Source organism: Euleptes europaea, chromosome 3 (assembly GCF_029931775.1).
Source record: "Euleptes europaea isolate rEulEur1 chromosome 3, rEulEur1.hap1, whole genome shotgun sequence".
Taxonomy (NCBI): domain Eukaryota; kingdom Metazoa; phylum Chordata; class Lepidosauria; order Squamata; family Sphaerodactylidae; genus Euleptes; species Euleptes europaea.
Window position 1 is genome coordinate 124,455,374 of NC_079314.1, and position 27,934 is coordinate 124,483,307.

Sequence of the window (27,934 nt, forward strand, 5' to 3'; positions counted from 1 at the left end):
CGGGAGACCCCCGACACTCCAGGCTGGCGATGCTGCCACCTGGCTGAGTTATGACACTCCGGCAGAGCAGGGATATTTATAGCTGCCCATAAATTTGCTTGACTCCTCATAAGTTGAGGTAATGGGTCATACTTTAGTGCTTTCTACTGTGATTTCCAAAATGTCTTTTAATTAGGAGGAAACGCCAGTCCGGGCTCTGCGGAGACGTTCAATCCGCCAGCCCCAGCGCTGCGCCGCGCCCAATTACTCGGCACCGAGTCCCCAGGGCACCATTGGGCCAGCATGAACGCCGCTCCGAACACGCTTGCTAAGCGCTCCCAGGTACAGCAGGCCAGCTGGTTGGCATCACCTGCCCTGGCACCCAGCCTGGCACACGTCACCCACCCTTCTTCTCAGCAGGACCCCCTACCTGGCACAGCGCCCGGAGGGCCAGCCACCGCCTCTGGGGTGCCTCGGCCCCTCCTCTGTTGCTGCCCATTCTCATCAGCCACAGAGGCTCCTCTGCCCACCATACACACCTATGCTTGGGGACTGGGGCTCAGAGCCATGGTTCAGCTTGTGGCCACGAAGCCTGGGGGGGCTGGCTCCCATCCTGCCTTGCCGGCACTTCTAAATCAAAGCCCAGCCCCCGTGTCCCCCCCCCAATGAAAAGAGTGGGTGTCTGTCGTCTTCCGGAACTGCCGGCCACCATGGGGTGGGGGGAGCCCCGGCTCCACATAGCAGCTCCATGCTCCAAGCGCTTGGGTTGCTGAGGCCGGCAGTCCTTCCAGGGCTGTGGTGGAGCCTCTGCTTGGCAGGCAGGAGGCTCCAGGTTCCATCCCCGGCACCTCCCGTTGAAAGGATCGGGTCACGGGTGAGGTGAAAGACTCCAGCTGGAGACCCCGGAGAGGCACTGCTGGTCTGAGGAGACCAGGCTGACCTGGACGGCCCAAAAGGGTCTGATTCAGTCGCAGGCAGCTTCCTGCCCCTAGCACCCCTTGCCGTCAATGGCCCTGAAAGCCGTGGAGAGTGAGTAGCAGCCCACCAGGAAGTCTCTCTCTCTCTCTCTCTCTGGGCAGCCCTGGGCATGGCTTTTGCCTCTTGACCTGGGCCTTCCCATGAGCCGGCCACGGTGTCCAGGGCCAGCCCAAGATTAGAACACGGTTTGCTGTTTGCTGTATTACATGGGTTTTTCCCCCTGTTAGAAGCAGCTTTGGGTCCCTTTGGGGAGAAAAGCAGGACCTAAATATTTAAACAGAGAAGCCCCTTGTGATGCTGGGGGTTCGATGGGCGAAAGAGCACATTCTGATCACGGAAACGGCCCCGGGAGAGGAGATGACCGTGGCGCTGGGTGACCTGGTATTTAGAGCGAATCTGACACAGCGTGCCACAGAGCGCCCTGGGAGACCTCTGAAGCAGGGGTCGCAGCAGCAAAGAGAAGTGACTCCTCTGCTGCCGCTGCACCAATTAGTTCGTGACCATCACCACTGTTGAAGGAATCTTGGGATCTGTTGACTCCTAAATCTGCGCTTTTATCGTCTTTGAAACAGGTGATTAGTTCTGATGCATTTGCAGAGTTTAAATCTCTTGAATATGTTTTGATTTGGATGCTCATTGCAACATGGCTCATAAGAACATATGAAAGGCCATCCTGGATCAGACCATCAAGTCCAGCAGTCTGTGGCCAACCAGGTGCCTCTAGGAAGCCCACAAACAAGACAGCTGCAGCAGCATCGTCCTGCCTGTGTTCCACAGCACCTCATATATTCAACATGCTCCTCTGATCCTGGAGAGAATAGGGATGCATCATGACTAACATCCATTTTTACTAGTGGCCATGAATACTCCTCTCTTCCATGAACATGTCCACTCCCCTCTTAAAGCCTCCCAAGTTGGCAGCCATCACAACCTCCTGGGGAAGGGAGTTCCGCAATTTAACCATGCGTTGTGTAAAGAAATATTTCCTTTTACCAGTTTTGAATCTTTTACCCTCCAGCTTCAGCAGATGATCCCGCGTTCTGGTATCATGAGAGAGGGAGAAAAGCTTCTCCCTGTCCAAACCATGTATAATTTTACAGACCTTTATCATGTCTCCCCTTAACCGCCTTCTTTCATGGCTAAACAGCCCTAAGCGTTTAAACTGCTCCTCAGAAGGCAGCTGCTCTATCCCCCTGGTCATTTTGGTTGCTTTTTTCTGCACCTTCTCAAGCTCTGCAGTATCTTTTTTGAGGTGTGGTGAGCAGAACTGTACGCAGCATTCCCAGCATGGTCTCACCATAGATGTGTACAAGGGCAGAAGAACTGTCTAATCCATCCTCTGGTCTGTTTACGGACCATTCTGGCCCAGCGACCGTGTTGATAGGATCCTGGGATCTGTGAAGGCCGCCCTTTGGTGCTCCGGGTCATTATCCATCCTGGTTGCTGTTAAGGAACACATTCACAAGTTGCTGATGTCCATCATAAATCAGTTACTGACTTAGGTTGCTGTCCCTCAGCTGCTCAAGAGATGGTTATCCATTCACTACTTAAAAAACCATCCCTACCAAAAAAAACACCACTGTGGCCAATTGTCACTCGGCCACTAATCCGCCCTTTTTGGGTAAGGTGGTTGAGAAAGCAGCGGTTGGAGGCCAGCTGTGGGCCTTCTGGGTTAGCTCCTGGGTTAACAGGCTGGGCTGTGGCACGGAGGCACTGTTGGGGGATTCAGTTTATGACCTCTGTCTGAACGTAGACAAAGGTTATTATGCCTCTTGTGGCCCCTATTGGTCTGCAGCCTTTGATACAGCGGACCCCGTCATCTTGTTGAGACATTGGAGGCGGAGGTAGGTAGCCAGGTGACATGCCTTGGCCTGGTTTAAATAGTTCCTTATGCCCAGGGCTCCAAAGGGCTGCCATTGGAGACCAGTCATCAGTGAGGCGGGTTTTGTCTGCCGGTGAGCTTTCACAGGGGGGTCGAGTCCTGTCCCCCAGGCTATTCAATCTCCACACAAAGCCCTTAGGAGAAGCCCTTCGCTGTTTTGGATGCGGCTGCCACCAAAGCGCTGACAGCACCCAGCTCTTCATCTATCCAAATCTCCTGGCAGTACAGCAGAGGCCTTGAGCCACCACCCGACTGCTGTGGTTAAACAGCTGAGAGTGAACAAACTGAAACTAAATCCTGAGAGCCAGCGCAGTGTGGTGGTTAGGAGCAGTGGACTCCAACCTGGTGAACTGGGCTGGTTTTCCCACTCCTCTGCATGAAGCTTACTGGGTCCAGTCACAGTTCTATTAAGAGCTCTCTCAGCCCCACCTACCTCACAGGGTGTCTATTGTGGGGAGGGGAAGGGAAAGTGATTGTAAGCTGGTTTCATTGAATCACACAGTTGGAAGAGACCACCAGGGTCATCTAGTCCAACCCCCTGCACAATGCAGGAAATTCACAACTACCTTCCCCCCACACCCCCAGTAACCCCTACTCCATGCCCAGAAGATGACCAAGATGCCCTCCCTCTCATGAGCTGCCTAAGGTCATAGAATCAGCATTGCTGACAGATGGCCATCCAGCCTCTGCTTGAAAACCTCCAAAGGAGAGCCCACCACCTCCCGAGGAAGCCTGTTCCACTGATAGTTAGAAAATTCTTCCTAATGTCTAGACAGAAACTCTTTTAATTTCAACCCGCTGGTTCTGGTCCGACCTTCTGGAGCAACAGAAAACAACTCGGCACCATCCTCTATATGACAGCCCTTCAAGTACTTGAAGATGGTTATCATGTCCCCTCTCATAAGAACATAAGAAAGGCCCTGCTGGATCAGACCCAGGCCCATCAAGTCCAGCAGTCTGTTCACACAGTGGCCAACCAGGTGCCTCTAGGAAGCTCTCAGTCTTCTCCTCTCCAGGCCGATTCTCCTTAAAAAGGGGGAGAAAGTCGGCATATAACACCCAACTCTTCTTCTTCTTCTGATAAGATAAAGATCACCCTAGTTGTGAAAGTGGCGGTCTTGAAGGCCATTGTTCTCCCCACTTTTGTTGGGGGGGGGGTCAGCTGACCACCGCTGGACTCGCGGAGGAGCCCAGACATGGGCCTTCTCTGCTACGCCTGGCCTGAGGAGGTCAGGGGGGCTCCCACATTTCCGCCATTCTACAAGCTACACAAACCAGAATTGTTCGGGGGGGGGGCACTTCTTTCAAGGTCATGGGCCTGTATTGTTACGGAATGGTTCAGGAGGGCCGTTTTTATAAATGGAATAGGACCGTGGACTAGACCGCTGTGTATATAGGGTACATATTATCCGTTCGCTGCATGCATTATCTTGCTCCCACTTCGTTGTTTCCTACTTATGTAACACTATTTTCTGCACTGTTTAACACAGTGTCTGATACCTTATGATTTGTTTCAGGTTTTTCTAATCCTAGTCCTACTACGTTGCTTATCAGATGTTTCGCCCAATTGACTGCACTGTTTCCCACTGCATAATCTCAGTGAGAAAGGCAGACTATAAATAAAATAAAGAAATAATTAAGCCACAGCCCTAACCCACATCAACCACTCCCATCTCCTTACTGATCCTTCTCGCAGCTCAATTTCATGGTGGGGGATGAGATGCCAAAGGCCAAAAATCTCACTTAAGAGGAAAAGCTCTAGACCAGTGGTTCTCAACCTTTTTCGAGTCGCGACCCCCTTTTACAATTGCCAAGTAACCTGCAACCCTCGTCATATTTGCATAAATTTGCATAAATTTGAATAAATGACATTTTCAATAGGATAAAGAAAACACTTTTTTTGGGCAGTCCAGGGTATCCATATATATAATTACTTCAAATTTTAAAGTTTAAAACAAACAAGCAAACGGTACTACCACCTGTTGCGCAGTGGCTGTGACTGTGTGGCGAGGCAACCTTTCCTGGCACGGAGGAAAGAGTGCCTCTGAGCATGCACTGTGTTCCTTGTCCTCCCCTCTCTCCCCAAAAACTCTTCCAAGCAGGCCGGGGCTCTCGCGAGGAAACCCCCTCTCGTGACTGGGACACTGCTTGTGCACAGAACTGCAGTTATCCCTCAAAGCGGAGCTCCGTTTAATCACCTCACGAGAGCAAAGGGCCAGGAAAGAGCCGAGGACCGCTTATCCCGCTCAGACTTTTCGTGCCTTTTTCTTCCCTCCGCCAGTCACCGCTCCTTCTGCGCCTCACCGAACCTGCGCACTCGAGGGGGAAATCCCGAACTGCGCATGCACCTCGACTCTCTCCCCCTTGGCCTTGCCAGAGCAGAACTGATGACTCAGGGCAGAGCGGAACTGATGACTCGGGGCAGAAAAGCGAAGCCACACTACACACATGCGCACTTGGATTCCAGGCTGAAGCTCCCGCCCCACCCAAGTGCGGCTAAAAGTAAAAACGTGGCTGTAGCGGCCTCAAGGGGGACTGCCCTCTTCTCCTCCGAGACCTGAACTGGCCGAGCCAGGGGAGCTTCCTCGACCTCCCACACATCCTGCCACGTCATCCTCCATGCGCAGGTGCGACTGCGCCCAGGGCTAGCCCGCCCGCCTCTCAGCTGGGTGGCGGGGCTACAGCTGGTGTGCGGCAGCATGCTGCCGCGTCTCTGCAGCCCGGCTCCTTCCGGCTTTCGGTCGGCCAGTTCCTCGCCTCTCTGCTTGGGGTTTTCCCTGCCCTCGCGGACGGATCAGGGTTACAGGGCATCTGGGTTAGTCCTGGACAGCCTGGGATGGGGGCTGTCCCAGGACAATGGCGGCGACCCCCCAGAAAACACTTCGCGACCCCCTTGGGGGTCCCGACCCCCAGGTTGAGAACCACTGCTCTAGACGCTGGTAGCAGTTGTGCTTGGCTGGGCGGTGGGGGGTGAGGGGTTCTGACCAGCCGTCTCTGCAGTGAGGCCAAATGCCAGGAGCTGAGACACAGGCAACATGAACACGTGAACATGTGAAGCTGCCTTACGCTGAATCAGACCCTTGGTCCATCAAGGTCAGTATTGTCTGCTCAGACCGGCAGTGGCTCTCCAGGGTCTCGGGCAGGGGTCTTTCACATCACCTACTTGCCTAGTCCCTTTAACTGGAGATGCCGGGGACTGAACCTGGGACCTTCTGCATGCCAAGCAGATGCTCTGCTACTGAGCCACGGCCCCTCCCAAAAGTCTTACTGAAATCGAGATAAACGATGTCTACAGCATTCGATCTGCATCACTTGCTTGCCTAGTCCCTTTCAACTGGAGATGCCGGGGAATGAACCTGGGACCTTCTGCATGCCAAGCAGATGCTCTGCTGCTGAGCCACGGCCCCTCCCTCCAAGGGCAGCTTCCTCCCCCAAGGACCCAGTCCTCCCTCCTCCTGGCCAGTGGCGCTTGCTTCTTGTGCCTGGTCCTAGGGACGCTGGCCCAGACCTCCCCCCCCCACACACACACACATCGGCCTCCTGGAGGAAGGAAGAGCCTGCTCCTCTTGCAGATGGGTGTGTGTGTGTGTGTGTGTGTTGCACGGAGGCCTTTGCTGCCGGGTCCCATCCGGGTGGGAGCAGAGCAAGTGTCCAGCCGGAGGACGTCTGGCCTGGTAGGACCAGAACCCAGGGGAGGGAGGGGAACCTGGCCCCTGCCCTGGAAAGACACCCGCTCTGGGTTTGACCGGAAATGCCAATACGATAACCAGGCAGAGAGAAAACAGCCAGCTGAGACACAGGAAATTTTAATTCCAGAAATCAGTTCAGATTAGCCACACTTCGGTGCAGCCAGCAGGCAGGCCCCATGGGGAGCACGGGGCGGTCCTGGCAAGGGCACTGGGGCGGGGCGGGGGAGGGGGCTCCTGGTGGACAAGAAGAGGGCCAGAAAGCAAACTCAGCCCTCTCCCCCCCCTCGTCGCCAGAGCTGCTTGAAGAGACTAGAGGGGCTACCTGTGCCAGCCGTCCAGAGCCTCAGGTCTGATAAGGGGAGGGGAGAGCCCCCCCCCCCGTCTCTCAGGTTCTGTTTCCGAGCTGAGCTCTTCTGCGCCCCGTGTGTGCGCACTCAGGCCCCCTCCGTCCCTGAGAGCTTCTCCAGAGCCTGTGCTGGAGACCGAAGCCCAGCCGGTCTGACAGCCAGACCAGGTCCCACACTGACCCCTCCTCTCCCAAGTGCCCCCACCCCACCTGGAGAGTGGGCCACTGTGGACATCTAGTGGCAAAGGAAGGCAACGCTGGGTGCCAACACAAGACAGACGACCCCCCCCCCCCAACTCCGACAGAGATCGACTCAGACACAGCAGATGCCGGGAGAGCCGGGTTCAAGTCTCCACTCAGTCATAAAGTTCACCGGGTGAGCCTGGTCCAGCCACTCTCTCGCTTAACCTATTTCACTGGGGGAGGGGATAACCACCCACCCGCCACCCGTGCTACCCTGAGCACTCAGCAGAAAGGATGGGGTCAAAACGTGATGGTGTCATGGGCAAGAAACAGGGGGCTCTGTCAAGTTTCCCATAGGCCCTTTTGACAGCACCCCCACCCCCCAGCCATAAGCATGGAGTCATTGAGGGCTCCCTAATCTCAGCAAAAGCCTGCCTGGTGCGGAGGTTGAGCCCCCCACTCACAAGCCTCTGCACAGGGGACCTTGGCAAAATCAGACCCCCTGGCTGTCCAGCAAGGTGTACAGGGCAGCCGCCAGGCACCCCCTTTCCTCTCAGCACCCTACACACCACAGTGCCCCCCACCCCACCTGCAGGGATCATAGAATCACAGAATTGGAAGGAACCACCAGGGTCATCTAGTCCAACCCCCTGCAGACCGCACAACCCCCAGTGACCCCCCTACTCCATGCACACCTCCCATGAGAGGGAGGGGGGAAGAGGCCCCGCAGCAGCCACGGTCAGTCCGGGGCCTCCTACCTCTCCGGATCAGGTCCAGCTGGGTCCAGCTCTGTGCCCGAATGGCTGGGCTTCAGAGGTAGACTGCCGCTGAACACGGAGATCCCACTTTCACAACAACCCCCCCCCAGGGGGCAGGAAAGCAACGCCCTGCAACCCTGCTAGTCAGGATGGCTTCCTCCTCTACTCAGGGGTAGCAGATCCCAAGGGGCCTGACTGCAAAGGAGGTCAGCACAGCTTGCAGGAAGCGGGGGGGGGGGCGCCCCCACCACGGAGGGAGCCCTGTGCTCCCGCCCCCCATCCCTGCGAGGCGGGCGCGGGCCAGGGGCTCCTCCGGGAGAAACCCCCCCGGGGCGCCCCAGGGGGCCCCCTCCAGCCAGGCCGCGCAGGCCGGAGCCCCGCCCGGAGAAGCCAGCCGGGGGAGAAGCCGGCGTGGACCGCAGCCCGCGGCTTCTTCGGGGGGGGGGGGCAGCCGCTGAAGCCCTCCGGCCCCCGGGGTCCAGGCGGAGGGGAGGGGAGGGGGGCCGGGCTCCGCACCTGCTTCCGCCGGCCTGCAAGCCGCCCCCCCCTCCTCCGGCCGCCCCCGCGGGGCTGGGCAGGGCTGCCGCAGTCTGGGAAGCCCTTCGAGGGCCCCGCGCCTCCCGAGGAGCCCCTCCGCACCGCCCCCCTCCCTCCCTCCCTCCCTCCCGGGCCCCCTCTGGGCGGCGGGGGGGGCAAGGGAGGGGGGGCGGCCCTCCGCCCGCCCGTCCGCGTGGCCAAGCGCGCCCCGCCCCCGGCGGCTGAGCCGGCCCCGCGCGCTCCCGCCAGCCCAGCCCAGCCCAGCCCAGGCGAGCGGGGGGCGCCGGCAGCCCCCTCCTCTCTCTCCCTCCCTCCCTCCCGGCCGGCCGGTCTCCCTCCCTCCGGCCAGGCTCAGGGACGCGCGGCGAGGCGCGGCGCCGGCAGCAGCAGCAGCAGCAGCAGCGGCGGCAGGAGGAGGAGGAGGAGGCGGCGCCGCCGCCCCCGGAGGGCAGGGGAGGAGGAGGAGGAGGAGGAGGAGGAGGAAGGGGCGCCCGGCGCCTCCCGCTCTGCCCGAGAAGCCCGTGCGTCAGCAGCAGCGGCGGCGGCGGCGGCCCATTCCCGCTCGGAGTGAAGGACAAAAGGATGCGCGAGCCGCCCGGGCGGCTGCCGCCTGCGCCACGAGGAGGACGAGGACGAGGAGGAGGAGGAGGAGTTGGGGGACCGCGACGCGCAGCCGGAGGAGGAGGAGGAGGAGGAGGAGGGCCGGGGGGGCGCCGCCGCCGCTCGCCGCCGCCCGCGATGGGGCCGGCCGCCGCCGCCGCCGCCGCCGCAGCCCCGCCCGCTGCCGCAGTCGCCGGGCCGGCGAAGCGCTGAGCCAGGCAGCCGGGGCCAGGCGCTGCCGCAGCCCCCCCCGCCGCCGCCCGGGCCGCCCCTCCACCCGGGGGGCCCCGCCGCCCTCGCCTCGCCCGCCGCCATGCCGCGGCCCCCCCGCCGCCAGCCCGCCCCGGCCCAACGACGCCCCCGCGCCCCCCCGCCGCCCGCGCCCCGGCCGGCCGCTGCCCCGCAGCCGCAGAGGCGCGCTTAGGAGCCGCCTCCGTCTCGCGGCCCCCCACCCACCGCGCCAGCCAGCCAGCGAGCCAGCCAGGGGGGCAGCCCCGCGGCCGGACAGGCGAGCGCGGCCCCAGGGGAGCGAGCGAGCGAGCGGGCGAGCGGGCGACCGAGCGCGCCCCCTCGCATGGAGAGCGGCGGCGGCGGCGGCGGCGGCTGGCCGCGGGCCGGCTGAGGAGGGAGGCGGGCCGGCTCTCCGCTCGACGCCCCGTGCCTCCCTCCCTCCCTCCGTCCCCCCCCCCCGCCCAGCCATGGTGAAGGATGGACGTGGCACACGATGAGGCTCCTGCGGCCGCCGCCGCCGCCCCGCGCCCGCCGCCCCGCCGCCGCCGCCGCCGCCCCCCCGCCGCTGGCCGTGTGCCTGGTGGTGCAAGCGTGGCTGGGCTGCGCGGCGGCCGCCCTGGCCGGGCCCCAGGCCTGCCCCGCCGTCTGCTCGTGCACTAACCAGCTGAGCAAGGTGGTGTGCACGCGGCGCGGGCTGGCCGAGGTGCCGCCGGGCATCCCCGCCAGCACCCGCCACCTCAACCTGATGGAGAACGGCATCCGCCGCATCCAGGCCGACACCTTCCGCCACCTGCGCCACCTGGAGGTGCTGCAGCTGGGCCGCAACGCCATCCGGCAGATCGAGGTGGGCGCCTTCAACGGCCTGGCCAGCCTCAACACCCTCGAGCTCTTCGACAACTGGCTCACCGTCGTGCCCAGCGGGGCCTTCGAGTACCTCTCCAAGCTGCGCGAACTCTGGCTGCGCAACAACCCCATCGAGAGCATCTCCTCCTACGCCTTCAACCGCGTGCCCTCCCTCATGCGCCTCGACCTGGGCGAGCTCAAGAAGCTCAAGTACGTCTCCGAGGGGGCCTTCGAGGGCCTCTACAACCTCAAGTACCTGAACCTGGGCATGTGCGGCATCCGCGACATGCCCAACCTCACCCCCCTGCTGGGCCTGGAGGAGCTGGAGATGTCGGGCAACCACTTCCCCGCCATCAAGCCCGGCTCCTTCCACGGGCTCAAGTCCCTCAAGAAACTCTGGGTCATGAGCTCCCAGATCAGCCTGATCGAGCGCAACGCCTTCGACGACCTCACCGCCCTGGTGGAGCTCAACCTGGCCCACAACAACCTCACCTCTCTGCCCCACGACCTCTTTGCCCCGCTGAGGTACCTGGTGGAGCTCCACCTGCACCACAACCCCTGGAGCTGCGACTGCGACGTCCTGTGGCTCTCCTGGTGGCTGAGGGAGTACATCCCCACCAACTCCACCTGCTGCGGCCGCTGCCACGCCCCCCTCCACTTGCGGGGCAAGTTCCTGGTGGAGGTGGACCAGACCGCCTTCCAGTGCTCGGCCCCCTTCATCATGGACGCCCCTCGGGACCTCAACATCTCGGAGGGGAGGGTGGCCGAGCTCAAGTGCCGCACCCCGTCCATGTCGTCGGTCCGGTGGCTGCTGCCCAACGGGACCGTGCTGAGCCACGCTTCCAACCACCCGCGGATCTCCGTCCTCAATGACGGCACGCTGAACTTCTCCCAGGTTCTCCTCACCGACACGGGGGTGTACACTTGCATGGTCACCAACGTGGCGGGGAACTCCAACGCCTCGGCCTACCTCAACGTGAGCACGGCCGAGCTCAACACCTCCAACTACAGCTTCTTCACCACCGTCACGGTGGAAACCACCGAGACTTCGCCGGAGGACATCTTCCCCAAGTTCACCAAGCCGGTGCCCACCACGTCCACGGGGTACCAGCCGGCCTACACGACCACCACCACCGTGCTCATCCAGACCACCAAGCCGCCCCGGCAGGACCACCCTGCGTCCGACGTCAACGACAAGATGCAGACCAGCCTGGACGAGGTGATGAAGACCACCAAGATCATCATTGGCTGCTTTGTGGCCGTGACGCTGCTGGCGGCGGCCATGTTGATTGTCTTTTACAAACTTCGCAAGAGACACCAGCAGCGGAGCACCGTGACGGCCGCCCGGACCGTGGAGATTATCCAGGTGGACGAAGACATTCCGGCCTCGGCGGCCACCCCGGCCACCCCTGCAGGGACGGCGGGCGGATCAGGTGAGGGGGCAGTTGTACTGCCGGCTATTCATGACCACATTAACTACAATACTTACAAAGCGTCCCACGGGGCCCACTGGACAGAAAACTGCCTGGGGAACTCGCTGCACCCCACGGTCACAACTATTGCCGAACCTTATATAATTCAGACCCACCCCAAGGAGAAAGTTCAGGAAACGCAAATATGACTCCTCCTCCTCCTCCTCTTCCCTCTCCCTCCCCATTATTAAACAAAATGCAATAGAGTGTGCACAACACAGAAACCGACATCAACTTTTGTACAGAGAGGTGGGGGCGGGTGAGGGGGGCAGAATTTTTTTCTTGTATATGCTTATATCTTAAGTCTATGGGCTGAGAGAAGAGAAGCAGGTGACGTCTGAAGTGTAAAAAAGAAAAATCCCCTATTTTCTAACATGTAAGTGCTATCGGAAAGGAGGAAGCGACCAACACCGCCCCCCGCACCCACCCACCCCCGGCACTCCCAGAAATGAGGCAATCCGGACAGTGAGACACTGTCGGGGACAGACCTCTTCAAAGGCAAAAAAAAAAAAAAAAAGCAAGACAACCTCCCCCCCCCCAAGAACGCTGCGAGGGGCAGGGGGGGGATCTGTCCTTTTTAGAAGATGTTACTTAGGATGCAGTAAAAACAAATTTGTTTCTATAGAGACACTCTTTCCGAAAGCCCACGGGGGTGGGGTGGGGGGAACAAACTCCCCGTATTTACAGAGTTATCCTATTTACAGAAATGCGCCCCAAGGGTTTGTACTGTGCCAAAATGTTACAAATGCAATAAAAGTCCATTTTTAAAAGAGAGAGAAGGAGAGAGAGGAAGGGAGAGAGAAAGAAGGGAAGGGAACTGTACTAAGCAGCCGGCAAGCTCTCACACGCGCACACACACGCACACAAAACCAGCACGCATCTGCGCCACCTTCTCCCAGTGTGGCTGACCATGTGCCAGGGCCCCGTGGGGGTGGGTGGGGGCTGGCAATGCTAGACTGACATGCGGCTCCCCCCTCCCCCCCAAAAGGCCTGCCAGCCAGCCAGCCAGCGGCTTCCCCCCTTTGCAGCACATTCCTGCGGTTCCATTTAACCCTCTGTGCGGAAAGCTGCAGGGGCAGAACAAGGACACGGCGGGGGGGGGGGGAGAAACACTCGTGCCGAGGGCGTGAGTGCGGGTCAGGCTGGCAGGCGGTTTGACCGATGATTGTAGAACCACAGAACCATTCTGTGCTTTCCGTTCTTTCTTCTGCTGCTGTGGGGGCGGCGGAGAGCTATGTGGCGCGGGGGGAGACCCAGGGCTTCGCTCACCAACGGGCTGTGCTCGCAAAGGGCACGAGTGTCCCCTCCCATGACAGTGCCAGCAGATGCCACCGGAGACCGGGGCATGGGGGCATCATCCCTCTGCATGCCCGGTGGCGTGGGGAATGGAGCAGCCTACAGGGAGGGGGAGGCATGGGGGGGAGCGCTGGGCATTGCTCTGCTGCTTCTTGTTCCGCTGAAACGCGGCTCATGACTTTGGTTGCTCATTTCGGCTTTTTAGAGCTGGAGATTTGGCCAGAAGGACGGCGACCCAAACGGGGTGAGGGTGAGGCAGTAAATCCAAAAGCCAGAATAATCTGACTGTAACTCTGAGACAAGTGTATTTTTGTATTTTAATAAATATTGTTAAAATTTGTAATAATGCAATGTCCCTAAGGGGTGGAACTGAATGCCAAGATGGGGGAGGGAGCAGGGGGGAGGCAGAGAGGAGGAATCCCCGACCGCATTTCCGGGGGGGGGGGGGTTGGGTTGGGAAGGTGTTTCGTGGTCCTGACAAGGAAATGGTTGGGGGTGGGGTGAGCTACTGAAGCTCCACAGGGTTCGTTGGCAAGAAGGACTTGGTTTTTTTTAAATTGCAAAATTACCTTTCCTTAAATTAAAAAAAAACCCACACAACTCAAGTGCTAGAATCAGCCACAAGGGTCCAATCTATTGCCAGCTGCAGCAGCTGGGGGGGGGCACCCAGCCCCCTGCATGCCTTGTGCCCTCCAAGGGTGCATTGGGACAGCACCCCAAATTCAAAGCCTCTCTGCCCCCCTCCCTCCCTCAGCAACTGGAATGGGAGACGGGGGGGAGGGGGTTGCTGGTCCGCGATGCGGGGGGAGGGGGGGACACAGGCTCTCTGAGCAGCCTCTGCAAGCTTTTGTCTTGGTGCTAGCTGGCTATTTGGGAACTGTGTGTTTGGCTGGATGTGTGTGTGAGGGTTTTTTTGGGGGGTAAGTAGGGATGCTTGGAGGAACTCTCGCAGGGGCAGGCCTCCACGCTCAGGATTCAGGCACTGGTATGGCTCACCCAGCCCCAGAAAAGCCCTGCCAGCCCTTTCCCGGTGCCAGTTTTCATGGGCAAACTGTAAATGCCCGCTGTTAGAGCTCTCACCACCCTCCATTCTGGCAGCAGAGGTGAGAGCCCCCCTCCTGCTAGCAAAGCCCCCCCTCCCATGGAGGCCCGGTCAGGCAGGCCGTTTGCTGCAGGGCCTGAGGCTGGAAGGAGCCTCTCCAGAGGGGGCAGAGGGGCCCGGGTGAGGCCAGGCTGGGCAGGGGAAGGTGACCCCGGATTCTGCCCTGGGACTCATCCAGAGCCTACCCTGCTCTCCCCCCCCCTCCTATGGAAAACAAGCTGACCCCCTGAAGTGGCTAAAGGGAACGGGTGTTGCCTGACTCTAGTCCAAGAGTTGGCCAGTGGGGGGTGCAAACACACACACACACCCATCTCTGGCTTAGGCCAAACCAGCAGAACCCCTTTGCCAACCCAGGCTAAGTCTTAACACCAAACCAGAGATCTGGTTGCACGCCCAGTCTTGCATTGCAAACAGGAAAGGGAGAGGGAGGGGCTTGTGGGCCCCGGGCCCCCTTCTCTGGGTGGCTTCAGCTGTGGGCCCGCTGTGAACACCTGCTCTGCTCTAGGGCTGGGGGCGGGGGGGGCGCTCGGGAAGCAGGAGGCAGAAAAGCAACAGCTCAGCTGTGATTTACGGGCTTCCCTGCCTAAAATATTAATTTGCCGTTAAGGGGGAGGGGCGAGCTCCAGAGGCAGCGGTTATGGGGGGGGGGCAGTGTAAGCCAGGAAAAGGGCAAGGGGTGGCCCCAGCTGAGGGAGCAAAGCCCCCCACACACACACACACACAAGCTCTGCCAGCCCCTGGCTTGAGGCTCGAAAGCAGGCAGGCCTAGGGAGCGCAGCTGGAGGCCAGCCGACCTGAACTGCCTGCCTGCCTGCCCTTGGCAGGTGGCTACTTGGGGAGGTGTCCAGGGAAGGGAGGCAGCCACCTGCCCCAGGGGCTCCACGGCTGCCCAGCCGGCCTTCTCCCCCCACCCATCCCGCTCCCATGCAGCTGCTGTGCTTCTGCCTGCAGTGCAAGAACCCCCTGCACCGTTTCTCCCCCCCCCTCCAGACCAGGGCCTCTCCACAGGGCCAGGGATGCACCACGCACCCCCTGACGATGGTTCTTGGGCGGTACTGAAGCCAGTCCCCCCCATTTTGCTTTAAGAGCCCCAAGACCTGTCTGGGGGGGGGGGCGGTGGAGATGAACTGACCCATTCCCAGCCTCCGGAGGGGGGGTCTTTCTGGCCCAGCCAAAGGGGGTGGGGGTGCGGCAGGAGCCGCTCTCTCCGGTTTGGCGTTCTCTGGCGCTGCTGGCTTTTATCGCTCAGAACTATCCGCGGATGGAAACAAACGCAGCGGCAATTGCAGCTGCGGCTCAGCCACAAGCGAGGCTTTTGCCGGGGGGGGGGGCTCTTTCTCCGTGTACCCGGGTCCTCCCCCCCCAAGCCCCCCGGGGTCTCACTCACCCCTTGAAGAGGCAAGGCCAGGGGAAAGGGCCAGGCGAGAACGGCAGGAATGGGGGAGAAATGCTCGACTTTTAATGCTGCCTTTATAGGAAAACACCAAAGTCCATAATGCCCCCAATTGTGTGGAGAGGCGAAGGAAGGAGGGGGGCAGGCGGGGGGCCCCCACAGTCACAGACAGAGCTCCTTTTCTGCCTTTTGAAAGTGGGCAGTCAGCAGGGCTCGGGCGAGGAGGACGGGGCCCTCCGGGCAGCGAGGCGGCTGGAGGCTTCCGAGGGCGCCAACAGGCCCCAAGGGCAGCCCCCCCCTCCCGGCCCGGATGCCAACAAAGGCGCCAGCCTTGGCCGTGGTGGCGAGCCAAGGCTGCTGGGAGAAGGAAGGAGGGCAGAAGGCATCCGGAGAACGCACGGGAATCCCCCCTCGTGCTCAGCCCCCTCCTCTGCAAGGCGAGGCAGGCCTCCTAGGCCGTGCCTACACCGCAGCCCCCCCCCCCGCGGGGCAGACGAAGGCCCCTTCAGGGGCTGCCAAGAGAGCAGCTGGGCAGAGAGAGGGGGCCCTGGCACAGAGGCGGGCCCACTCCTCCCCTCCCCCCCGGACTGGCCTCAGATTTCCACCGTGCTCCAGGGCCCAAAGAGCTCTGCAAAGAGCTATACAGAGCCACAGGGTGGTTGGGGTAGTGGCTAAGGTGTTGGACCAGGACCTGGGAGACCCCAGGTTGGAATCCCCACTCATGCCACAGAAGCTCACTGGGTGACCTTGGGACAATCACACTGTCTTCAGCCTAGCCTGCCTCACAGGGCTGTTGTGAGGCTAATATGGAGGAGAGGAGAATGATGCAATGTGTCCCCATTGGAGGAGAAAGGCGGGGTACAAATGAATTAAATAAGCAAACGCACACGACCACCACAAATTGTTATTACAGTCAGGCGTTGCTTGCCCAGTGAAACAAACACGGCAAATCTAGACAGCCGGCTGGGTGCCGGCCATTAAGAGCTTTGGACGAGGATCGGGGAGGCCCAGCTGTGAATCCCCACTGAGCCAGGGAAGCTTGCCAGGTGGCCTTGGGCCAGTCACACGCTCTCAGCACAGCCAACCTCACAGGGCTGTTGTGAGGATGAAGTAGAGGAGAGAAGGCTGTTAGACGCTTTTGTTCCCCACTGGGGAGAGAGGCGGGATGTTAATGAAGCAGATAAACTAAATGAACCCCAGCAGGCTCCGTATCTACAATCAATCAATAAAAGCAGTGGAGTGACACCCCCCCCCCCGCCTGGTCCCTTCAAAATTGAAGATCCCACATAAGAAAAGCCCCTGCTGGATCAGACCCAGGCCCATCAAGTCCAGCAGTCTTTTCACACAGCGGCCAGCCAGGTGCCTCTAGGAAGCCCCCCAAAAAGACGACTGCAGCAGCATTTATCCTGCCTGTGTTCCCCAGCACCTCATAGAATAGGCCTGCTCCCCTGGTCCTCGAGATAATAGAAGTGCATCATGACTAGTATCCATTTTGACTAGGATAGCCCTCTCCTCCACGAACATGTCCACTCCCCTCCTAAAGCCTTTCAAGTGGGCAGCCATCACCCCATCCTGGGCCAGGGAGTTCCACTATTTAACTATGCATTGTGTGAAGAAATACTTCCTTTTGTCTGTTTTGAATCTCATTCTCCAGCTTCTGCAGATGACCCTGCGTTCTAGTGTTACGAGGGAGAAAAACGTCTCCCTGTCCCCTCTCTCCAAACCATGCATAATTTTATAGACCTCTATCATGTCTCCCCTCAGCCACCGTCTTTCCAAGCTAAACAGCCCAAAGCGTTTTAACCGCTCCTCATAGGGCAGTCGCTCTAGCCCCCTGACCATTTTGGTTGCTCTTTTCTTTTCCCATGGGCAGGAAGACCCCTCCCCGGGCAGCAGCCGAGTGTGCAGCCCCACCCCGCAAATAAAAATGTTCTGCAGGGAGCGGGCGGGGGCAGTCTGGGCAAGAACCGAATTAGCTGCTGAAGGCTCCTCCCCCCCTGGACCGCCCCACTGCCCTGGCACTGCCAGATCCCGTCAGACCAAGTCCCCAAACATCCCCACTGTTCCCATGCCCAAGAGACAAGTAACCACCCTCCCTGGCACCAGCAGGCTTCCTCGGGGCATGTCCGCAGCAAAGGGGCCACACCAGAGTTTCTGGCTTCCGGGGTGAGAACCGCTCTGATGGGTCAGACTTCGGCCCTCCGGCTAGCTCAGCGCTAGAGGACCAGGGAGCTTGCCCCCTGCTGCCAGGGCCCGGAGGGGGGCGGCCTTTGGAGACGGAGGGCCCACTCCAAGCCCCACGGCTGACAGCCACGGAGAGACAAGCCCCTCTGATGAAGGCTCTCGTTTAAAGCCGTCTCTAGGATATCACCAGCAGTGGAAAAGAGCCGGAGTCCAGCAGCACCTTAGAGACTAACTGAATTTCCGGCAGGGGAGGAGCTTTTCTGAGCCATGGCTCACTTCTTCAGGCAGGATATGGCCGGAAGTCAGCCGGGACTTGACGGCACTTTCCACCACCGTATCCTCTGGCAAATATTTCCATGGGTGGCTTGAGGTGATGGGGCCAAGAGCACCCCACGCTCCCACAGGGAGAGCCCGAGGCCAGGGACCTTCCATGTGGGGAGGAAGCTGAACCGGAACTCTATCAAGGTAGTTGTGAATTTCCTACATTGTGGCAGGGAGGTAGTTGTGAATTTCCTGTGTTGTGCAGGGGGTTGGACTAGATGACCCTGGTGGTCCCTTCCAACTCTGATTCTAAGCCCCCCCCTTTGCTCACTTCCACAACTACCCTCCCCCCAGCACACATTGCCTAGGAACCACCCTCCACTGCACGGGGCTCGTTGTGTTTAGTTTGTGCAGAGTCCACTTGTCAACAGGCGACTCCCAACATAAGACACCCAAGGGAACGGCCACGGAAAAGCTCCTTGGAAACAAGGAAAAGCTCAGCGAGGTGGCCCGCCCTCTGCTCACTGGCCTGGCAGAGTCCCACGGAAAGAGCCTTCAGCTTCTGTCCATGCAGAAGAGTTGGAAGGGACCACCATGGTCATCTAGTCCAACCCCCTGCACAACGCAGGAAATTCACAACTAAGAGCAATGGACTCTGATCTGGAGAACCGGGTTCGATTCCCCACTCCTCCACATGAGAAGCGGAGGCTAATCTGGTGAACCGGGTTTGATTCCCCACTCCTCCACATGAAGCCAGCTGGGTGATCTTGGGCTAGTCACAGTTCTATTAAGAGCTCTCTCATCCCCACCCACCTCACAGGGTGTCTGTTGTGGGGAGGGGAAGGGAAGGCGATCGTAAGCCAGTTTGAGTCTCCCTGAAGTGGTAGAGAAAGTCGGCATATAAAAACCAACTCTTCTTCTTGGGGGGCTGGCGTACCTCAGAGCAGCTGGCAGCAGGGTGGTGACCCCCAAAGGAACAGAAGGGCCCCCTGAACCCCAGAGCTAGCGGGGCACAGTGGTTAGAGTGTCAGACCCAGGTTCGAATCCTCACTCTGCCGAGCAGGCTTGCCAGATGGCCTTGGGTTCTTCCTAGCCTGCCGCTCCAGTGGGGAGGAGCCACGCGCACAGCTCTGAGTCCCTGGGAAGGAGGGCTGGGGGGTAAAGACTGCTCGGAGGCGGGGCCTCGAGGGGCTTCACCCTCCTGTGCTCAGCGTCCCCCTGCTACAGCTCTTTCTTGGGGGCTGCCGGGGGTGCGGAGGAGCAGCCTCCCTCTTGCTGTGCTCGTGCCAGAGCTAAGGGCCAGAAGGATCCTTGGTCTGATGAGGCAGGACTACTCTGGAGCAAATCCTGAGCTTCTACGTCGTGCTTTCCCCCTCCTCTCCGTAATCCTCTAGTAGCTTTGGGATGTGGGCCAGGAGGGGCAGCCGGGCAAATGTGGCACCCAGGAGAGAGTCTTGCCTACGGCCACCTCCTGAGGGGACGGCCAAAGGTAGACCAGGGCCGGTCAACAGAGACCACGCTGGCCTAGACATGGACCAAGGGGCTGACGCCGGAGATTCGGGGGTCTTCTTGGTCTGGGGCTCATTCTTCCAACCACAACACAATGCTGCTGGCACTCTGGAGCCGTTCTCAGAAGGGAGCCTGTGTGGCAGAGGCCCTTCTCGAGATGAGGAGAGTGGCATCTTTTAAGCCCTTGAGGGAGCCGAGCTGCAGGAACTAAAGTGAGCAGATGGCACCTCTGGCGGGACGGGGCAGAGACGGGCAGGAAGCCTGGCCTGCGAGGAGGACCTTTCCCTGTTGTAAAATGTTGGGTGGAGGAGACCGGAGTGGCGCCCCCAGTCTTTTCTAACAGAACAGGCCTGTGGCGGGGGGAGCTTCACCTTCCCCACCTGGCGTGGCCCTCTGCCACCCCCCCCCCACTTTGTGCAGCCATGGAGGAAGGGGACAGGCTTCCCCTGCTGGGGCTCCTTGCCCCGAGGCCCAAGTGGGATCCCCAGGAAAACCCCAAACTCCAGAAGCTCTTGGAACCTCCAGACGGTCAGTTTGTGACCCAAAGCAAAAGGCCTTAAGGTGCTTTCCCCCCCCCCAACCCACTCTGGACCCCAGCCATAGGGGGCCCAAGCAGGAGAACGGCCTTTCCAAATGACGCTTTCATTCGGGGCGCCTCAGGAACGCGAGTCTCAGCCCGTTCACACACTGGCTGGCAGATGAGGAGCCCGGGTGGGGCTCTCCTGGGCACAGCAGAGGCAGAGAGCAGCAAGGCCACCCTTTGGGACCAAGAGCCGGAGCGTTTGCAAGGTCGCCACCTGATTTTTGCAGACTTCTCCCCTTTTTGTTTTACAGTTTTGGTGGAAGGTTTCTTTGTTCTGACAACATCAAGAGCCTACTGGTTTGACCCCGCCGCAGACCAGGACACAAATGGCCCTATATATCACGCACCCCCCCCCATCTCTGCCACACAAGCCCCAATCTTCAGCACTTGGAACCTCTGCCCCACGGCGCACAAAAGTGGGCCGGCCTCATTGGAAGAGGCTGCAGCCTGCCCCCCACCTGCCTGCCACTCCCCACTCCAGGGAGGGTGTCCTTGGCCTCTCCAACGTATACGTTGCTTTAATTAGTAGTACTATAAATATTAATACACGAATGCTAACGAACTTGCCATTTCACACGCTGGCTGCTAAAACACCCAGCCTCCAGTAATGAACGGGCGTTCTGAAACAGGATAATGCTAATGAGTTACTAATTACCCCCGGCCTCCCTCCCTCCCGGGCACGCTGCAGTGGCGTCTGTTTGGCCTTCCACTATGGCTGCTTTCCAGGAAGGGGGGGTGGCGGCGGCAGAGGGCCCTGGTGCAGGTTGGGGGGGCTGAACGTGGAGGAAGTCACCTCCAGTTCCCAAAAAGGATGCCGTGGGCAGCGTGGGGCTGGCCCCTGGGCAGGAGAGGGGGAGTCTTCCGGTGTGCCTGCTAGATGGCTGGCCAACCAGTCGCCCCCCCCGCCAGCTCTCGCCCCACTCAAGGCTGCAGCTCATTGGCTTAACTCAGTCGGGAAGCAGAGATTTCAAAGCCGGCAGTCCTGAAAGAGGAGATCTGGGACTGGGCGCAAAATGCCAAACCCTGAGGGTCTCCGCTGGCCACTGGAACATAGTAGTGAGAGGATCAGACCAGGATGGGTGAGACCTGGGTTCAAATGTCCCCCCTTGCTATGACGCAATCTTGGGCTGTATCAACAGAAGTATAGTGTTCAGATCACGCAAAGTGATGGTATCGCATTGCTCTGCTCTGGTTAAACCTCACCTAGAGTATTGTGTTCGGTTTGGGGCATTGCAATTTAAGGACGTAGACAAGCTGGAACGGGTCCAGAGGAGGGCAACAAAGATGGTGAGGGGTCTGGAGACCAAGTCCTATGAGGAAAGGTTGAAGGAGCTGGATATGTTTAGCCTGCAGAGGAGAAGACTGAGAGGGGACATGATAACCATCTTCAAGTACTTGAAGGGCTGTCATAGAAAGGATGGTGCCAAGTTGTTTTCTGTTGCCTCAGAAGGTCGGACCAGAACCAACAGGTTGAAATTAAATCCAAAGAATTTCCATCTAGACATCAGGAAGAAGTTCCTGACAGTTCGAGCGGTTCCTCAGTGGAACAGGCTTCCTCGGGAGGTGGTGAGCTCTCCTTCCCTGGAGATTTTTAAGCAGAGGCTAGATGGCCATCGTATTTTGTTCACGTCATGAGACGAGAAGAGTCACTGGAAAAGACAGTCATGCTAGGAAAAGTTGAGGGCAGCAGGAAAAGAGGAAGACCCAACAAGAGATGGATTGACTCAATAAAGGAAGCCACAGCCTTCAACTTGCAAGATCTGAGCAAGGCTGTCAAAGATAGGACATTTTGAAGGACTTTCATTCATAGGGTCACCATGAGTCGGAAGCGACTTGACGGCACTTAACACAACACACATGTCAACACACACACAGATGGTCAGCAACACTGATTCTATGACCTTAGGCAGATGATGAGAGGGAGAGCATCTCGGCCATCTTCTGGGCATGGAACAGGGGTCACTGGGGGTGTTGGGGCAGGAGGTAGTTGTGAATTTCCTGCATTGTGCAGGGGGTTGGACTAGATGACCTGGTGGTCCCTTCCAACTCTTAAGATTCTATGGTGTTCCCTGTGTGACCTTGGGGGCCGATCACTCCCTCTCAGCCTAACCGACCTCACAGGGGTGCTTGTGAGGGCAAGATGGAGGAAGGAGAACCCGGCCCTCTGCCTTGAGCACCCTGCAGGAAGGGCAGGATGAGAATCCACAAGACAGGCAGCCCCTTCTTGCTGCCAAGGGATGCTGCCTGCTGGAGCAGGTCGGGGCAGGAGGGGAAGAGGAGATCTCGGCACCGGCGAAATCCCTCCCAGCAGCAGGAAGCAGGAGTCACTCGGAGCGGAATCTTGATTTAAAACACAAACCAACCACTGAATCCTCCTCCTGATCATCTCTAGACATTTCTACGGCACATTTCAAGTCTTTGAATCGCATCACTCGAATCCTCACAGGAGCCCTGTAAGGGCGGCCAGTTCACCGTGGGGAGGAGAGCCGGAGAGAACCGAGAGCTGTCTGGCTCATCAGCTGAACAGCCAGGACTGGAGAAGCCTGGATTCGAATGCCACCTCTGCCACAAAGCTCTCTAGGAATCACACAGCCTCAGTCTAACCTACTTCACAGGATTGTTGGGAGGATGGGAAGGTGGAAGGAAGGCAGAGCCAGCCCTGAGCAGAAGCTCTCCCCACGCGGGGAGGCCTGAAGGCACCAGACAGAGGCTTGGAAACACGTAGGCAGAGTCCCTGTGGACCTCCTAGACAATTTGGGGGTGGGGGTGGCTGAGAAGGCGCCCTGGCACCAAGGGGACGAGGCTCCTGTGAGGCCCAAATGGTACCTGGCAAAGGGAACACTTTGACTCTTGAAAGCTCACACCCCCAAACTCTTGTTGATCTGGACTCGAACTCAGCTGCTCTCCAGGCGTGCATGTGCACAGCCACCCTTCTATAGCTGCATTTCATTGTTCACTGAGGAATCAGGTAAAGCGTGCGTCTCCCACCCCCCGCTTCTGATTTTATCGCAGCAAAGGGCACTAGCCCTTCTCACCGCCCCCAAGCACGCCGTGCTGAGTTAGTCATAGACCTGCTTGCGGCTTCACCTGGCGGGGTGAGTCAGCTGCCGGAGACGCTGTTTTTTAAGTACAGGGAAGCGAGAGGTGTTTGGGTTCTGCCGCTCCCCCCTCCCCTGTCGTCACCTGCCTGGAGGGAGCCGCTGCTCAGTGCCAGCCGCGTCTGCGGCTTGGGGGGGGACAGCCCTCCCCAGCCAGGGTTTCAAATGTCGCGCCAGCGGCTTCCAGTGAAGCCCTGCTGCTTGCTTTGTGAGGCCTGAGGACAAAACCCAGAGGAAAAGCTGCTGCTTGGCCTCTCCCGGTCGGTCAGTCGCTGCCCGGGGTGCTGTGGAACGCAGGCAGGATAAATGCTGCTGCAGTCGCCTTGTTGGTGGGCTTCCTAGAGGCACCATCTGGTTGGCCACTGTGTGGACAGACTGCTGGACTTGATGGGCCTCCTGGGTCTGATCCAGCAGGGGCCTTTCTCGTGTTCTGATGTTCCCTTTCGTTGGACTCTGGAGCCAAAGCAGAGCCCAGCTTGTTGCAGGAAGGGCTTCCCAACAGCCCAATGGCATTGCCTCTGGGCCTGCCCGGGAGGAACCAGCTGCCTCCGTGTGGGGGGGAGCGTACCTGCAAGGCCTGGCCACAGCGCCCTCCCCTCCCCACTGGATGGCACCTCTCAACCAGGAGCTCAAGAAGCAGAGGCTGCGCCCCCCTCCCCAATGTCTTGCACCACCAGCTGGCTGGCTACTGCACTCTTGCAAGACTCCTGATGAGGGACTGAGATGGAGCCTGACCTTCCTCCTCTTCCAGGAGAATCCGGGGGGGGGGCTGCACCCACTCGGGCCCAGGGCACTGCTCCAAGGCTTCCTCTCTGCTGGTCTCCCCTGGGGGGGGCACAGAGGCAGGCCTTGGAGTGGCCCTCTCCGGACCCCGGTGCCAGCTTCGCTCTTATTGTGTGGCTTCCTTTCCCGGCTGCCTCCGAAACGCAGCCACTGCCCTCCCAGCCTGCGGCCCCCTTTGGGCGTGTTTCTCTCCAGTGTGGTGTAGTGGTTAAGAGCGGTGGAGTCTGAGCTGGAGAACCGGGTTTGATTCCCCACTCCTTCCCATGAGCGGCAAAGGCTAATCTGGTGAACTGGGTTTGTTTCCCCCACTCCTCCACACGAAGCCGGTTGGGTGACCTTGGGCTAGTCACAGGGTGTCTGTTGTTGGGAGGGGAAGGGAAGGTGATTGGAAGCCGGTTTGAGTCTCCCTTAAGTGGCAGAGAAAGTCGGCATATAAAAACCAGCTCCTCTTCTTCTTCTGCCCACCCTCACTCAGCAGCCAGCCTGGGAGAAACTGTTTGAGGGCGCCCACAGGCCCGCTGGCGACCGGGTGCCCTGTCCTGCTGAAGGAGGGGCGATGCTGTGGCTGCCCAGGATCTCGACCCGCTTGCGAGGGCAGCTCAAGAGCAGCCGGCCTGCTGAGCACTCGCAATGCATTCTGGGGGAAATCCTCTGAAAGGGCACGTGCCAAGGAGGAGCCCGGGCAACTACCACAAGCTGTGAAGGGTCTGGGGGCAGCAGGCAGAAACACCAGAGGCCACAGTATGAACCCACAAAACCCCTGAAGCTGCCTTATGCCGAATCAGACCATCAAGGTCCACCAAGTACCTGCCTAGTCCCTTTAACTGGAGATGCCGGGGATTGAACCTGGGACCTTCTGCATGCCAAGCAGAGGCTCTGCCACTGAGCCACGGCCCCACCCCACTCCCTGTGCCCACGCGCAGGGAGGAGAGGCCCATCCAGAAGGAGGCAGGCAAGCCCCACGGCCGGTCCCGGCAGCCGCTCGAGGGTAGCCAGAGAGCCACGCCGGTGTCCCACTGGCCCAGCGCCACCCCTGCTCACCCACGCAGATGAATCCCTCCCAGTGGTGCCGACCAGGCTGGCTCCAGCAGCAGCAGCAGCAGCATGGGCCGGGCCCAGGACAGGAACTGCTCAACTGTGGATAAGCGATTATGTAAGAGAGACGGGGAAAGAGGGAGAGGATTCCTCCAAGTGCCGAGCAGATGCCGCCCCTCCCCTCCCCACCCCTCCCAAGGCCTGACCATGCAACGGGCAGAGGAAACCAGCAAGGCCCCTTCCCAGGGGAGATCGCACGGCCTTCTTCTCCCTTTGCACAGGATGGAGGGGGGGTAGGGAGAGAGAGAGAGCACTCCACAGTCAGCAGCATGAGCTGGCTCAGTGACCCCTCCCCAATAAATCAGGATCAAAAGCATCAGCTGGAAAGGGGAGGGAAGCAGCAGGGGCCGCACAGGAACCATGGCCAGCAGGCCTGCTCTCTCACCCTGCCCCGTGGCGCTGGGAACGCCATGCATGGATTTTTCAGGTGACCACACTTAAATAACTTAAAGCCCAGCTGTTTGGAACCGCAGAAGGGGGAACCCACGGTTCCACACGGTTGGAGCAAACGGTTTCGTTCAGCACTGACATTATGGAGCCTGGGGTGGGGGGCTAAAGATGAGTGGCAAAGCAGCACAGAGGGTGAGTCTGCTTGTGGGCAGGTAGCCCCCAAGACAGGATCCCTGCCCCTGGGGGGGGGGGGCAAGCCATCCTCACAAGACAGTTTATATAATTTGCTGCATTTATACCCCACTTTTTAACCTCCAAAGTAGCTTACAACATTCTCCCCTTTTTCATCTTGTCCTCACAACATCCCTAGGAAGTAAGTTAGGCTGAGAGTGTGTAACTCGTTCAAGGTCCCCAAGCGAGCTTCCATGGCACAAAGGGGGATTCGAACCTCCCTGATCCTAGTCCAACGCTCTAACCACTACTCCACACAGAAGGTTGCTGAAGTGCGTCGTAGGAGAAGGTGTCAGGCTCAGGCTCAAGCACCTGCCGGGTCAAAGCCCTCGTGGATCCACCCCTGATCCTTGATTGTAAGCCAGTGGGGGCAGGATCCTTGTACAATTTAAGTGCTTTTAGAAATCTCCGGAACATTAGAAATCCCACGCTCCTGGCCAGAGGTCAGTGCTGGGCCCAAAAGGGGACTGACCAGAGGAGTCGCCAGTCACTTCCCCCCCAAAAAAGGTAAAGGTCCCCTGTGCAAGCGTTGGGTCATTCCTGACCCACTTCTAAATGACCCCGGACATCCCTGGGAGGACCACTGCTCTCTCCCCCCCACCCCCAAGACACCCAAGTCCAGAGCCCCCGAGACACACTGATGGGCTCCCACAGGGAACTTGAGAAGAGCCCGGCCAAGGAGACGAGGTGGGGGCCCCCGGCACACTCCGTTCCCGGCATCTGCGCACTGGCAGTGCCCCTCCTTCACATCCCCGGGTGGTGGCGGCCGTACAGAAGGACCGGCCAGAGATAGAGCTGGGAACACACACACACACCCCGCCCCAGAGCGGGCAGCCCCGTCCCACAGAGCCCTCAGCCCAGGGCAGAGTGAGGGAAACCCCTCTTCGGCCTCTCGGATTACTAGTTGAGAATCAGAGATGTTTCTTGGCCATCGATGTGTGGTTTTGCAGGGGATGCTGATCAGTGAATTGTCGATGGTCTTTTGTGCCAATATCTTTGTTTTCAAAGTTTGAAAGAATGTTGGAATGTTGGCGTTTTGGAAAGGTTGGGGGTACAAATTTTAAAATAAGCAAGCAGGAAGTGGGAGTGAACAGGTGACCCCCACCCCACCCCACCGGGTCATCCTTCTGTTTATTTTCCGGTGCCAACTGGGCCTGACCTTTCATGTACCTGCCAGTGGCCTCTGAAGGAAGGTGCCAAGGCCCCGCTGGACTCTGCTGTTCTGGCTGGCAGGGAGGAGAGCCCCGTCCACACCGGCTGCTGCAGTCCCGTGTCCTTCCCTCGAGTGGACAGCCACGGCCACTCTGGCCAGTCCTGGCTCTGGCCAGAGGGGGCAGCTTCACAGGGCCTGCCGGCGACCCATTCATCCAGGCAGCTGGAGAACTGGCGGGTCATCCTTGAGCCACGACCCCAGTTTCCACGCTGCCCACGTGGCCTCTCCATCACCCCCCATTCAGCCCCCCCTCTCCTGCCTTCCACCAGGCTTCCTGTAGCTCAGCCTCCATATTTCAATGCTGCTTCCTGCTGGGCCACCTGATTCTTTGCCCCCTCCTTGTGCCCCAAAAAGGGGCTCCCCCCAGGCCTGGGGAAGGGCCCACGCTGCCTGCGTAGCACACTCCGGAGCCACCAAATAGCCGCATGATGAAGGAGCAGGTGTGGGCCATTTGTTTTCTGCCAGCCGCTTTGATCAATACAGGGGAAAAGGGTGAATTGCTATCGATCCCGGGGACGCCTCCCCACCGGCCGCTCTGCGAATGGCAGGCAGGCAGGCAGGCAGGGGCAAGCTCTGGGTGCCCTCTGGGCAGCCCCTCGGTTGGCCTGCGGGAGACACTGCTGGCAGGGAGGCAAGGCACGCGCCCACACCGCAGTGGGCAGGAAGGAAAGGGCACCTTTTGCCCACAGCTCTCTCGCCGTCCAAGCAGGGGCCGCATCAACCGGCTCCCCTCTGGCCTCCTAATCCTCTCTCCGAAGTCCAGAGGATGGCAGACCCTCCCGTTACAGAAGACATGCAGTTACTTCCTCAAGAGGGGCTCGCTCCATTGCATGCTTAATGACTCTCTCCTTAATAAAACAATTTTAACAAACTTATCCTTAAAAGCCACCTATTATTGTTTGGAAGTCAGCAATTTTGGATCTGCGTCCCTGAAGGGCCGGGCCACTTGTTACTTTTTAATTTGCCATCTCTCCACTCTTGCCTTTCGGTGGGGGTTGGGCCGCGGTGTGAACAGAACTGCTGGACTTGGTGGACCTTGGTCTGATCCAGCAGGGCCTCTCTGGTGTTCTTACGTCACCTAGATTCGAGTCCAGGAGCACTTGAGAGGTCAAGATTTTCTGGCTGTAAGCTTTTGAGAATCACAGCTCCCTTCATCAGCTCAGGGAGCTTTTATGCCCTGACAATCTAAGGTGCTCCAGGACTTGAGTCCAGCAGTTTTACTGCAGATCAACATGGCCCCCCTCGGGAACTTTTGTTCCCTGTCTTTGATTAAGTCCGTCCATGCCCCCCTCCATAAA

General features: G+C 59.3%; 2 protein-coding genes across 2 annotated transcripts in view; one reads left to right on the plus strand and one right to left on the minus strand.

Annotated features, from left to right (window-relative positions):
- The window catches only part of SND1 (staphylococcal nuclease and tudor domain containing 1), a 229,722-nt gene that overhangs the window by 29,545 nt on the left and 172,243 nt on the right, over positions 1 to 27,934 (minus strand). The gene's annotated exons all lie outside the window — the stretch shown is intronic.
- LRRC4 (leucine rich repeat containing 4) lies at positions 987 to 11,649 on the plus strand. The gene is made up of 2 exons (XM_056847656.1): positions 987 to 1,008; positions 9,774 to 11,649. Exons 1-2 carry the CDS (start codon positions 987 to 989, stop codon positions 11,645 to 11,647), a joined length of 1,896 nt encoding a protein of 631 aa, XP_056703634.1. The 3' UTR covers positions 11,648 to 11,649.